This window comes from Rhinolophus ferrumequinum, chromosome 3 (genome assembly GCF_004115265.2).
Source record: "Rhinolophus ferrumequinum isolate MPI-CBG mRhiFer1 chromosome 3, mRhiFer1_v1.p, whole genome shotgun sequence".
Classification (NCBI taxonomy): domain Eukaryota; kingdom Metazoa; phylum Chordata; class Mammalia; order Chiroptera; family Rhinolophidae; genus Rhinolophus; species Rhinolophus ferrumequinum.
Genome location: NC_046286.1, coordinates 81,951,512 through 81,966,368, shown reverse-complemented (window position 1 = coordinate 81,966,368; position 14,857 = coordinate 81,951,512). Strand labels below are relative to the sequence as shown.

The 14,857-nt window shown below is 33.5% G+C and overlaps 1 protein-coding gene across 21 annotated transcripts in view; it reads left to right on the top strand.

Annotated features, from left to right (window-relative positions):
- The window catches only part of AHI1 (Abelson helper integration site 1), a 188,393-nt gene that overhangs the window by 21,586 nt on the left and 151,950 nt on the right, over positions 1 to 14,857 (top strand). For all 21 annotated transcript variants that reach the window (XR_004422643.1, XR_004422644.1, XR_004422645.1 and 18 more), the window contains 5 exons: positions 1,858 to 2,080; positions 3,039 to 3,231; positions 5,888 to 5,983; positions 9,939 to 10,124; positions 11,275 to 11,427. Coding sequence is in view for 12 of the 21 variants with exons in the window: in XM_033102480.1 (XP_032958371.1) it covers positions 1,858 to 2,080; positions 3,039 to 3,231; positions 5,888 to 5,983; positions 9,939 to 10,124; positions 11,275 to 11,427 (851 nt within the window). In the remaining 9 variants the exon portion in view is untranslated. The remainder of the gene's footprint in view (positions 1 to 1,857; positions 2,081 to 3,038; positions 3,232 to 5,887; positions 5,984 to 9,938; positions 10,125 to 11,274; positions 11,428 to 14,857) is intronic.

The window sequence follows — 14,857 nt, the reverse complement described above, 5'->3', positions numbered from 1 at the left end:
AAATATGGCTTCTTCACTATTCTGTGCTCTTTTTCTAGATTATAATGTCACATATATGTGTTCACAGTTTTTTATGTTTTTCTTTCCACCATGTTTTTTTTTCCCCATTGTTTTTCAATTTGAATATTTATTTTGATCTTTCTTCTGGTTCATTAAACATGGCTTTCTCTGTGACAAGTGTGTTGTTAGACACTATTGAGTTTTTAATTTCAGATATTGTATTTTTCGGTTCCAGGAAGCCTTTCTTTTTTTTCATGGATTTCAAATCTCTATAGACAAAGTCTTTCCTTGTAATAATTATTTTGTCTGTCTTTCCCTTTATTTTCTTGAGCATATGATCAGTTATTTAAAGTCCTTGTGTGCTAATCCAGTCTGGATCATCTGTGGGTCTGCTTCTGTTTCCTGTTTTTTCCCTTGGTTATGGTCATTTAGTCTTGCCTCTTTTATGACTAGTAACTTTTCATTGTATGTTGGACATTGTGTATAGAATCCTAGAGGCTCTGTATGATTTTATCTTCAACTAGAGAGAGTTTCCTCTCTGTTCTCTTAGGCAGATAGATTAGGCAACTGATTCAACCATTGAGCTAAGTTAGGGCTGGGTTTTAGTTTTGGTAAGATTCTATTTCTGATTTGTCCTGTTCCTAGGATGTGGCCTTCCAGGTGTTTGAAATTGAGAGCCTGGCAGATATTTGTCTCGTCTGCCCTAAATGACTGTGGGAGATTCAGTTTTGCTTTTCAGAGGTTTTCATTAGTCCTTTAGCCTTCTGCCCCATGCAGCTTCAAAATTTGGCAAATGTCTGAGGGGGAGACTGGTTTGAGGCCCCTCAAGTCTCCAATTTTGTCACTCCAGCCCACGTAAATGCCAAAGTCTCTGCTGGTTTCTCTGTCCCCCAGTAGGGACCTTCTGCCAGGGACTACACCAGGATTTTCAACCTCTAGCTGTGCCCAGAATTGGTAAGTGACCCCAGGTGAAAAGTGGCTGTAGGTATAAATTGACCATGCCCTCCCTCTAGGGCTTCATCTTTGCCTATTTTGTTTCAGGCCCCTCCCCCTGACAGGTTATTGTTTCCAAGTACCAAAAGACTAGGACATTTCACTCCCTCTTTAGCCTCTTGCATAGCCTCAGAATTCAGTTTTGTGATGAAAATTGGCCATGTGTTTGAGGCCCCTCAAATCTCTAATTTTATCACAGTAGCCCCATGCAACCACTAAAAGTTTTCTTGGTTTCTCTTTCTCCCAATAGTCATCTTTTGCTTTGGTCAAACCTTGATCCTCAGCACTCACGGTGAATCAGCAAATGACCCCAGAGACTAAAACAGCTGCTAGTCTGTCAGCTTACCTCTGAATGGTTCTCCCTCTCTAGAATGTTAGTTCATCTGTTATACATTGTTTCTGTACTTTATCTGATGCCTTTTTAAAAGTAAGATTTTTGTAATTCATTTGGCTTTTCAAGTTGTTACCAGAAGCATTGACCTTTTACATCCTACTACATCCTACCCGGAAGCAGAAATTACAGTTACAAATGAATTGACTGATATATATTCCACTTAGAAAATACCTAGATAAAATTACTTTTTATTTCTGCTCTCTTTTTCTTGTTTTGTTTTTGGTCTTCGTTAGGGAAAATAAGAAAGATTCCTCACCCTAGTTTAATACATTAGTAAATGCAGTGTTTTACTCTCACAGTGTAGTCTGCTATTGTCTGGGTTTTTTTCCCTTTATTTTTCCTTGAACTTTCTTTGTTAACAAAGACAAATAATCATGAATCATAAAGATTAGGTTATAATGGAATTCAACAAATATTGTTGAATATATTGTGGGAACAATTATAATGTTGATTTTCTTTCATGCTTACAGTTTCAGATGATTATGAAGGCACTGATGCTAATGATGGTGTTCATGAAATAACAAGTCGAGATAGTCCAGTTTATCCCAAATGTTTGCTTGATGATGACCTTGTCCTGGGAGTTTACATTCACCGAACTGATCGACTAAAGTCAGATTTTATGATTTCTCACCCAATGGTAAAAATTCACGTGGTTGATGAGAATACTGGTCAATATGTCAAGAAAGATGATAGGTAATTTTTTTTTTTAATTGCACTGCCAACCCTTGAAATTGCAACTGTCTACAGTAGAAGTCATCTTTTCTGCTATTGAAAGTCAATGGGAATGGGGCTGTGGATTTGTATTGGAGGACAGGTTACTAACTGTAGGAGTTTATCAACCATTCATATTGATCATTATGTTTTATAGAAGAAATGGAAAGCATCTGTTAATTCAATAGTTCATTTTAAGTAGAGGGAACTTGAGAGAGTTTCTACCAAGAATAACTGATTTATGGCATTTAACTTGCATTGTAAATCATCTTATGGTACACTGTAAATGCATTAGTTGTCTACCCTTATATTTTTGCTTTGACGTAATGTTGCCTGGGCCTCAGGAGAGGTAAACAAATCTTGAATTTAATTCCTTTCTTAATATTACTTCTATAGTTAACACATGCTTGAAGGCCCAAATGAAATACAATAAGATAAATGACTATCCTAGAATTCAAAAAAATTATTTGTTTGGAAAGGTGGCAGGGATAGGAAACCTGAAGAGATTATCAAAAAGGTCATTTACTTTTGCAGTTGCCTGAGGACATACAAAAGAGATATGATACGCCTTGAAGGTTTTACAATCCTGTTGTGCTCATTTTCTTACTTAAATGTACTATACTATTTTATGACAAACTCATTTAAAATCTGAAGGAGTTACTTTATTCCAGCTCTGAATGCTGAAAGTATAATCATAACTCTCACTTTATATTTCTATAATAAAGTAATTTTGTGAAACTAACTGATAGAATGTAAATGCAAAATGATAGTAAGGTACTACTACCGCTTTTAAGTCTTGTAAAATTTGTAATTTTCCTTATGTATTGTATCTATTCATTATTTTTGGTTGTCTCACCATGAATACCATATTTTTATTTTTTTTCTCACATTCTCAAATTTATAAAGAATTGTGTTAATGGAAATATCTTTTTTTGAACAGTAAACGGCCTGCTTCATCCTACTTTGAAAAAGACAATGTGGATTATATTCTTCCTATTATGACTCAGCCGTATGATTTTAAACAGTTAAAATCAAGGCTTCCAGAATGGGAAGAACAAATTATATTTAATGAAAACTTTCCCTATTTGCTTCGAGAATTTGATGAGAGCCCTAAAGTCATCCTGTTCTTCGAGGTATGAAATGAATAGATCAATTTAAACTAAATTTTAGTTAATGCAGTCATCCCTCAGTACCCACAGGGGATTGGTTCTAGCACCCTCTGCAGACACCAAAATCTGGTGTCATAAGTCCCTCACAAAAAATGGCACGGTATTTGCATATAACCTGTTTGCATACAGGCTACAGCAAGGTATGCCTACACATCATTTCATTCATGTTGATTCAGCATAGTGCTCAGTGCATGGCATATTCAAGTTTTTGGAACTTTCTGGGATTTTTTTTTTTTTTTTTATAGTTGTAGTCTGTGGTTAGATGGATCTGTGGATGTGGAACCACAGATACAGAGGGCCAACTTATAGCACAAAGGGTAGGCTATTATTTTTAGTAGTTCAATGTACAACAAAGTAATGTAAGAATTTAATCTCTAGGATTTAGTGTTTGTAATATGCAATGGAGATACAAGTGAAAGATACAAGAAATAGCACATTTATTTGTTGAGCATTTACTAGTGTAAGAAGTTAGCCTTGATTTACTCTGTATTGTTTAATCCTTAAAACAATGCCGTGACTATTAATTGAAATGTTGAATCTATTGTGTATCTCTCTAATCTTCCATTCTTAACCCATTTCGCAAGGTGTGAACTCATTTATCTATCAGATTCCCTAAGAGTTTATATACTTCGGGAAATAAATGTGAACATACACAGATTACTTGACTAAGTATACAATGTAATATATAATCAAATGAAGTAGAACTTCTTAAATGTGAAGGGTAGTGGAGGGTCAGAGCAGGCAGGCAAAGCTTTATGGAGTAGATGGCCTTTGAGCTGAGGTGTTATTCTAACTTTTTACTGCAAAGGAAATCAGGGTTCGGAGTGGAAAGTGATTTTTCCAGTCATTCCAATTCTAAGTACAGGTAATTTGTATTTGAAGCTAGTTTAAACCTGAAATACCACTTTTTTTTCCCTCCATGTTATAGCTCCATAAGCAAAGAGAAGTAAAGAGCACTTCTAGCTTAAGCAAGGTGGCAAATTTTAGCATGGTAATAGCAAGGCATCACCAGAACCAATGATTGATTTTGCAGTTACTTGTTTTTATGATCCTTAACTTTCAGGCGATCCATGTGTGTTTGTGAAACGAATATTCTACCATTCACATCTGAGTATGTTATATGATTTATACAAACCTGTGATGTTTTTAAAAAGTGATATAATTTGCGTGTCAGAGAACTTTTTCTGTCATAGAAATTTATCATTTGTTAACTATAACCTTTTATATTCATTTTAGTAATATTATGAGATTTAAGAAAGATAGATTATTGGACTGTAAACACTTTGGTTGCTTCTTAAATTTTAATATGTTTTATTGTCTACAAAATACTTTCTGATTGCAACTTTTTAAGGGTTTATTGAGGTCAACTTGATAATACCTACCAGAAGTCTTAAAACTATTACTGTACTTCTAGGTATTTCTCTTAAGGGAAAACGACAAGTACACAAAGATGTATGTGCAAGGATATTTATTTAAACCCTGTTTACAATAGCAAAAATTTTAGGGACCATTCTCTTCAATCAGTAAAAGGTTTAGTTAAATAAATTACGTTTTTTTTTTAAATTCATGTTATTGATAATACAGAAGAATACTAGGCAGCCATTATCATGAATATACATGAATATATATATATATATATATATATATATATATATATATATGGTTGGTGCAAAAGTAATTGCGATTTTTGCAATTTTTAACCTTTTAAACCTCAATTACTTCTGCACCAACTTAATAATATTGACTTGAAGAAATATCCACTACATAGTATATGAAAATAGTTTGTAAAATAGCATTGGGTTTGTAGTAATACAGATATATGTAGGAACACACAGACAGGTTTAGATCCATGTAAACCAGATGTTAATGTTAACCTGTGGGTCTGGACTATAAATTGTTTTTACCTTGTTAAAGATATTATATAGTTTTTTTACTGAGCATGCATTACATACATCTGAAGGCAGATTTAAGTAAATAAAGAACAGGGATGAATGGAGTCCATATATTTTAAGCATTCTTCTATAAAGATTTGTTATCTCAGCTGAGCTTTTGATAATTACCAGTAAGTACAAAGTGATAATCTCTGACAAGTCCTAGAATACAGATAGTCTCTGTAGCAAGTCGGTTGCAGATCCAGGAGCTGTGACATCCAGACAGGCTGGAGATGTGAAAGAAAATGTCTTGAGAAGCCTAATGAAAACATGTATCCAAATTGAAAATCCCCACAGGAAGGTGATCCAAGGAAAGAGCCAGAGATAAAGCCCTGAGTTTTTTAAACAAACCGTCCATCAAAGTCTGCTTTCATACGTTTAAAAAATGATCAAGCTTTAAGAACTGGTATATTTATGCCTAGACTATATTTGAGATAATTAATATTTTGTTTTGGATTTAAAGTTAATCTTAATAGATCTATTAATAAAAGATAAAGTTTTCAAAAAAATAGATCCTCACTAACAGGATAACTTAAAGATGAATGAAGTGAGAGAAAAATGTTTTTCCTCCAATAAGGAAAACTTTTTAAGTAAACAAATTTTTCTTTAAGTTTTCATAATACATAGAAAATAACAAATTTTAGGTAGCCTAGTCTTCTGTGAAATAATTCTTTTCTATTTATTTACAGATTCTTGATTTCTTAAGCATGGATGAAATTAGGAATAACTCAGAAATTCAAAACCAAAAATGTGGCTTTCGGAAAATTGCCTGGGCATTTCTCAGGGTATGTTTTTCATCCATTTTAAATACTTTTAAAATAATCTTCAAATCCGATTGGCTGCGTTTTCCCAAGTCAGTTTGGCTTCATATAAGTAGTTACGATCTAAGGTAAGATTGCAATAGTAGAGAGTTAATAATTCAAGCCCAAGTTATGCTTATTTAGATTCTTAAACATTTATTGAGTGCCTAGTTTGTGCCAGGTACACTGTTTGGCTCTAAGGATACAGCATTGAAAAAGACACAGACAGCCTTGCTGTGATTTATTCAACAAATATTTATTCAACCCTTTTTATGTACCAGCCACTACTCTAGTCAGTGAACAGAAAACATGAACTTCATATTCTAGCAAGAAAAACAGACATAAAACAATTGATTATACAATTTTTCATTTATTACAATTTCTATAAATACTATGAAGTGGTATGGGGTGGATGATGAAAAACATCCTGTGGGGTCAGAGAATCTTCAGGAAGAGACATTGAACCTGAATGTTAGCTAGGTGCTAGCAGTGGGGAAAAGAAAGTTCAGGGTAGAAGGTGCAGTATGTGCAGAGTCACTGATGCTGTAAGGAGCAAGTATACAGTAAGCCCTCATTTAATGTCTATAGTTCTGCAACTTTAAGCGAAACAACGTATACCAAAACCCATTTTATCATAGGCTGACTGATATAAACAAGAGTTAGGTTCCTGTGCCATCTCTTCAATGTTGTAACAAAATGATATTTAACAAAACGTTACTCGAGGCAGAGATAAAGTGTAAGTAGATTGATGCTTTTTAAAAAGGAAATTTTAATTTTATAATTTTTTATTTCTGGTATTTTTTATTTCTGACTTCAAACATAAATTTGAGTTATAGAAAGTCTTGAATAATTCACATATTTTGTACTATCTTATAAAACTTGTCCTTTTCTATACCCCTCTATTCAACAAACATTTAAGTATCTATGAAATGACGCACCGCTAAATACAGGGCATTCATAGATAAATTAGACGTTGTTCTTGCCCTCCAGTTCAGTTTTTATATAAACATACAATTTACATGATGTGCTATAGAGCAGATGCTTTGAAAACCCAGGTGAGTCACTTAACCCATGCGGGGGTTAGAGAGAGGCATCAGAAGAGGTGCAGTCTGACTGCTGAATGGCAGCCAGTTTGGCTGTGGTGAGGAAGTAATTCTACTTAACAATCACCTGGTCCAGTGTACCTTCTAAAATTACCCTTCTAAAACCCATTATACCTTTTTCTGTACCCCTCTATACTGATTCACAGCAAAAAGCAAAACCAAAAACCTAAGAAGGCCCTTTTCCCATAGTAAACATTGCCTGCTTGTGGTCTTATTAGAAACTTCTTCAATTTATGCTAAGGTTTGTGCAGAACTGCAGTATTTACTGTAACCTGCACTTGGGAAACAGTAATGTATTTCACAACATTTTTAACTTTAAATAAATGTCATATGGATTTGACGTTTATCTGTTTTATGCCATTAGCAGAAATGGTAACAGGGATTCTCCCATCTCCACCCCCTGTAAAGAGTAAGGTATTCTATGTGCTTCTCTACTGTACTACTTATATATCTTATTCATTAAACTGTAAGCTTTTCAAAGTCAGCAGTGACTTCTTTTTGGCAAATTTGTCCAACATTTTTAGTTTTTGTTTTACCAGATCTCTTCTCATTTAACTAGCTCCCAGCATATCAGTGCTCCAAGCACAGAAAGTGCTCAGTGACGATCTATTGAGAGAATTAACAAATGTATGGAAACAGTAACTAGGAAAAATCCATCTTTGAGATAGTGCCATGAATCAAATTGAAATTTTAACGTTTTAATACCTATACCATTTGTTCCAAGAATGTCCTAGGTAATTGTAAAGTTATTACAGTGGTCTATATGAACCCCAAAGGACCCTGGTCCAGATATAAATGAGACCATCCTAATTCTCAGCTAGAGGCACTTTCACTTATTTTAGCATATAATATATATATATATATATATACATATATGACTATAAAATAATAAAGCCGTATTTATTCCAGTTCTACATTATATAATTTGTAACCATGTAACAGTACCTTGGCTGGATTTTAGTTGTTTTCTCCTGCTAAGCAGCATACTAGTGTAAACTAGATTGCCTGGTGAATATTAAAACAATTTATGGAAAGTATATGACTTAGAAGCTGGGAATAATACCTCCTTAAAATGATATTTCCTTATGATAAGCTTCAGTAGACAGTAGTAGGGTTTATAAAGGGAATCTCAGGTGCTTAATATCTAATGACTGAATATCTCTGTTACTCAATTTGAAACTCTTCTCTACCCTTTCGTATCATATCATTATCCCTCTGCTTACAACCTCCATTGACTTTACATCCTTCTCTCGAGGGGTGGGAAAAAGATGGGCTATGTTTTGCCAATTCTGTTTCTTTATTGATGCCTCATTATTTCTGAACACACTGCAATCTGAATTTTGCCTTAGCCCTAAAGCTTCTCCTAACAAATCGCTAATGATTTGTATTTGCCAAATTAATGAACAGTTTTCAAGTCTTTTATTTCACCAATGCACATGTAATACGTCACTCTTGAAACTGTTATCTTGGTTTTCTTGACTCCATCCTTTCCTGATTTTCCTTATACCATTTCTTCAGTTTCCTTCACGTTCTTCCATTTACTTCTTCAATGTCAATCCTACTCATGGTTTCATCTTTAACCTACTTTCCTTAGACCCACTTTTCTTGCCTGTGCTTCACATTTCAGACATTTCAACTCGGGTGACCCATTGACATCTGAGACTCCTCCCAAACTGAACATCCTACCTAAATCATTACCCCTTCTCTGGCTGCTACTTCGGTTGGTAGCCTTGCCATCTGCCCAGTCACCCAAGTTTATGACATTAGAGCTGCACTATCTGTTTTGGTAGCCACAGGTTACATGTGGCTATTTGACTTCCAATTAATTAATTAAAATTAAATATAACTAAAATTTTAGTTCCACGGTTGCACTAGCCACACTTCAAGTGCTCAGTGGCCGTATGGGACTAGTGGATATTGTGTTGGATAGCACAAATATAGAACATCCTCATCATCATAAAGTCCTGTTAGCACTACCTTAGAGTCTTTCTTGACTCTTCCCTTGTTTTACTTTTCCAAGTTGCATCAATCAGTAACAGTTACTGAAAAAATTTCCTGAACTCAACCCTTACTCTTCAAGTTGCACCTTCATGTTCTGCCTGAATTGCTGCAAAAGCTCCCAGCTGTCTTCCTAATTTGTAGAGGACACAAAGGTTAACAACGACATTTTTTACTTAGAGGCATAGTCTAGTGAAAAAGGACCTGTTTTGATTTGGTGAGATTTTTATTTTTCTCATAAGAATCTCCATTTACTTAGCTTAAACATAAGTTGTTTAATAGGTTGGGTTTTTTTAAATCAAATATACCTTTTTAAGAAGGCAGCCTAAAATATTTTTAAATGTAATGAATGGATTGAGTGAGATTAATTATATTAATTACTCTTTGAAAATGATTTTAACTTTTTAAAAATTAAAACCATAAAATTTTACCTTTAGAAATACTGATACTAAACACATGGGAAATGTGTTCCTGTGTTTAAATAATATGCATTTTAATCTTTATCATTATTATTTCAAACAAAGGTATCTTGATCACCTTCCATGTGCAAAATAACATCTGGCACACTAATGTAAATGCTTTACCAACCATCTGAAATTGTACAGGCAAAAAGACAACTATCAGGAAAATATTTAAAACTTCGTTTATGTTACCTTTTGTCAAAATGGTTTGGAACTGTGCTTAACCAACTGTGTCAGTGTTCTTTGCTTTATGAATCTAAGGAATTTCAGCAAGCCATAGTAATCTTTTTAAAATGAATTTTTGACTATATACTATTGCTTTATCAGATTTACTTATTTTCATTGAAGATGAAATTTTATTTGAATTCTTATTTTAAGCTTCTAGGAGCCAATGGAAATGTAAACATCAATTCAAAACTTCGCTTGCAGCTGTATTACCCACCAGCAAAGCTTCGATCCCACTTAGATGTCGTTGAGGTTTTTGAATGGTGGTCAAAATGCTCAAGAAATCGTTATCCATCTACGTTGTATGTAACTGTAAGAGGATTGAAAGTTCCAGAATATGTAAGTTAATAGCATATATAAATATATATCCTCTGTTGTTCAGGTTAAACGGTGACATGTTTTCCATTCTAAAAAGACAAGGACTGTAGAATTATTTTAATAGCTTTCTAGAATAGAAAATTACTTTCAAAGATTATGTATTAAGCCTGTAATAGCTGATACTTAGAATATACTTCAATGAATTTTAAGTACTAACTATAGATTTCAATGTTAGGAAAAATGTTTTCTTTTTAAAATTGTACTTTTTTTTAAAATTAGAGATAAAAGAATGATATAAAGCAGAAGTTGACAAGTATTTTCCATAAAGGATCAGCTAGTTAATATTTTAAGCTTTTTAGGCTATACAGTCTGTGTCACAACTTCTCAACTTTGCATTTGTAGCATGAAAATAGGTACGAAGACGTGTAGGTGATAACTAAACAAATTGAAAATGAGTTCCAATAAAACTTTATTTACAAAAATAGCAGGCTAGATTTGGCTTGGGCCATAGTTTGCAGGCATGATTTATTTACAGGCACATTTTTCACAATATTATTTAAATAATCAGTAAAAATATTTCTACTGCTGTTCTCCATAGGTTAAAATTGTGAATGATCTTAGAATGTGTCCTAAAATGAGGTTAAACTTTTGCTTTTGTCTTATTCGCTATAAGACATTCTACGTCTGTTGCATATTCTATAGCTGATGTTACAACTGTGACCATAGAGTTGGTTTGCATTGATTTGAATGGAGTTAAATTATTTTTAAGAAATGGAAGGTTTAAAAAAACTTTTGATCTTTATGATATCAGTTTTGTGACACTAAAGCCAGAGATAAATACCATAGTATATTAAAGCCATGACATAACTTCTTGTAGGTATTAGTGAAGAGTCAGAAATAATGGGCCAGAATTATTAAAATCATTTCATGTTACCACTAGAGTTCTGTTTTTTAACTCCAAACTTCTAGGGCTTTCTGGTTATAGGACTATCATTTCAAGCAACTTTAATTATATCTAGAATAATGTACAAACAAAAGTAGAATTTTTTTCTGGATTAAATTTTGAAAATATTTCTATGTTGTTTATTTCAATATTTTTAAAACCATATATGCTAGAAAAGAAAAAAAAATAACATGAGATACAATTTTCTCATTTTGTATACTTGTATAGATAAAGCCGTCTTACCGGTCTATGATGGTGCCTCAGGAGGAAAAAGGGAAACCAGTGCATTGTGAACAACACCGTGAGTCAAGTTCAGTAGAGACAAAACCTGGATTAGAAGATTCAAAGGACGTAGTGAAGTGGAAACGATTACCTGGGCAGGTGAAGTGTCTGATGATACTGGATTCATTTAGATGTTTAGTTATTTACTTTAAACACTGCAATAGGTCCTAGAGGTCCTAGGGTAACTACATTGCTATTTAGCTCTCAGATTATCCTTGTTTTTAACCACAACCTTGTCTTTCCATGAATTCATTTGGCAAATAATTATAGAGTGCTTATCGTTTGCATAAAAGTCCTATCTTTGGTTGTTTGCTTAAGGACCTGGGCAGTTTTTACTAGTTTGCTAGAGCTTCCATAAAAAATACTGCAGACTTAGGTGACCTTAACAACAAATTTATTTGGTCATAGTTCTGGAGCCTGGAAGTCCCAAGATCAAGGGTTGGCAGGGTCGGTTTGCTCGGAAGCCTTTCTTGGCTGGCAGATGGTTGCCGTGTTGCTGGCTCTTGATGGTCTTTCCGTTTGCCTGTATACCCCTGGTGTCTCTTCTAGTCAGGACACTGATCTGATTATATTGGGTGCCCATCCTAACAACCTCATTTTAACTTATCAGCTTTTTAAAGATCTTATCTCCAAATACTGTTACATTCTGAGGTACTGGGGTTAGGGCTTTAACAAATAAATTTTGGGGGACACAATTCAACCCATAACAAAATTTAAAAAAATAATAGATTTTTGATATCTGTAAGAGGTAGTCTCCTAATGGATATTATTACAAAGTTGATTTCTTTTTATGAATTCATGAGATTTTTTTTGTAGTCCCTGGCTTCTTTCTGAATCACATGTTGATGGAGATAGTACATGTGTATCCTTGTACTGCAAGTTGAGCAGTATTTAAGCTTTTCCTAAAGTTTTCGTATTTTGTTAGCATATTTTGCATTCGTGAGAAGCATTGCTGATACAGTTTTGTAAATCTCATTTCCACAAAGAGTGGAGTGTTCTATTTTATGTGTATGAGCCATTACCAGATGCACTGTAGCCAAAATCTTAATTTATCTAAACATTAAATATTCACATAAGAATGATTATTTTCCTAGACCTTTTCACTTTCTATGTTTTGCATCACGTTTGACTTTCTTTTAGAGGCCAATTTTACAGATCCATCTTAATGTCATTTTTTAAATACTTCAAACATAATAATGTGGAGAGAATAGCACTTAGACTATGCCTTTGGGGATCTTTTACATCATTTGGGGAAATACCAAACAGTTACAGTGGTGTTTGCTGTCAGGTATTCTGCAGAGAATTCTTAAGGAAAGACAGGTATAAAAATAATTGTGTAGCTCAACAGTTCTCAAAGAATGATTTGGGACCTACTGGGAGTCTTGAAAACCTTCCAGGGTGGCTGTGAAGTCAACCTATTTTCATAGTAGAATCACAGTGATTCTAATGATTTCATAATGATTTAGTTTATTTTTCCCTTTTATTCTCTCACAATTATGCACTGGAGTTTTCCAGAGGTTAAATGATATGTGATATCACAAGAAAGTGAATGCAAAAGCAATTATGAAAATCTGTCTTATATTTTTAAGCTATATATTAAAGAGACTTTCAAAAGTGTAGTTATTTTTCATAAAAAGATTTTTATGTTAACACTTAATGGATTTGCTATTGTTATTTTTTAAATGAATGAACACATCTTTTTAAATTTCTAATACAATAAATATGTGTGTACATATTCATATAAAAAAAGGTTTTTGGTGTCCTCAAAATTTTTTAAAGATTATAAATCATCCTGACACCAAACAGTTTGAGAATGGCAGATACGAAAACAGTGCACTAGAATGGTGGAAGAAGGGACCATTCAACAGGTTGGTGGAGATTGAGATAGATTTTAAAGGTGGCCAAGTTAAGGGTTGTGAAAAGGGACAGGGAAGGCTATTTTCTATGGGGGCAAAGTTGTAAATACATGAGAAAGGACTTGCTCTATTCATTAGGCACTCAAAAACTTGGCCGGCTGGGAACAAGTTATGGGAAGAGATAAAGTGGTGTGATAGATTAGGCCCATATTGTAGAGTGTCTTAAATGGTCCTAATACTTCATTGTGTGGGATGTGAGATAGTGGAAAGTTTTGGAGTAGGAGAGGAGTGATAATTGTATTTTCGGACAGATTAGTGCTGGTGATGGCATGTAGAAGAGCTTGAGGTAGGATACATCAGAATGAGAGAAACCTACCAGATGGCAGTTGTAGTCATTGATGTGTGAGGTAAAAAGGGTCTAACCTTGGCATAATGGTGGCAAAAATGAAAAATAAGAGATGAATGTAAGAGAAAGAAAGAACGAACCAGCATAATTTAGTGACTCACAAGGTAGTAAAGGAGGGGAAAGAGTCAAAGATGTTGAGGGCCTTTATTGTTGTTAAACTTTTATTACCTATTCTGAGTACAAAGTCAAACCCTGGGAATACAAAGCAAACCACAGTGGCTTTAGTGACTTTAGCTTCGACGATTACCGTGTTTCCCCGAAAATAAGAACTAGTGGGACCATCAGCTCTAATGCATCTTTTGGAGCAAAAATTAATATAAGACCCAGTCTTATTGTAATATAATATAAGACCGGGTATAATGTAATATAACATAGCATAACATAACATAAAACCAGGTATAATATATAATATAATATAATATAATATAATATAATATAATATAATATAATATAATATAATATAATATAATATAATACTGGGTCTAATGTAATATATGATATTACATATAATATATCATATAATACTAGGTATAATATGATATAATATAGTATATAATATAATACTGGATATAATATAACATAATATAATATCGGGTCTTATATTAATTTTTGCTCCAAAAGATGCATTAGTGCTGATGGTCCAGCTAGGTTTTATTTTCGGAGAAACACAGTAGTAGCTGCTCGTAGTACTGCCTTCTAATAATGCTGCTAAATCTTGATGCTATTTGTGAAAAACCTGGTACCCATCTAGAAAGCAGGTCCTTGAGCTATATAGTCTTTGACGAGGCCCATTAAGCTGGGCTTAATCTTCTGAATAATCTTTATTAGCTATATATAGTACTCATAGTGTTACTGTGATGAATATCTGAAAAAACGTTTGTAATAAAGTACCACATTCTTGGCATATAGTAAGGGCCTATATATGTTTAATTGAACTTTTGGGATAATAAAGGCTCACTGCAGTTTGGAAGAGAGAGAATTAGGACAAAAAAAGTATATAGTATTTTCTACAGTAGATATTAATACCTGGAAAGTTTTGGTTTCATTTGGTAACAAAATAAAAAAATAAAAATTATGAAATTTTAATAAAATTAGTGAATGAAAAAATAATAGGTGATTAATTTGAAAACACATTTCAGAAGTCAGCTACAAATGATGGTTATTTCAAGAGAGAAAAAGAGAATGAATATTCATATAGCCTGGGCTTAAGTTAAGCCCTGTAGAGTATTTATGGTCTCAGAACAAGCTGCTATCTTGGAATAAGAGT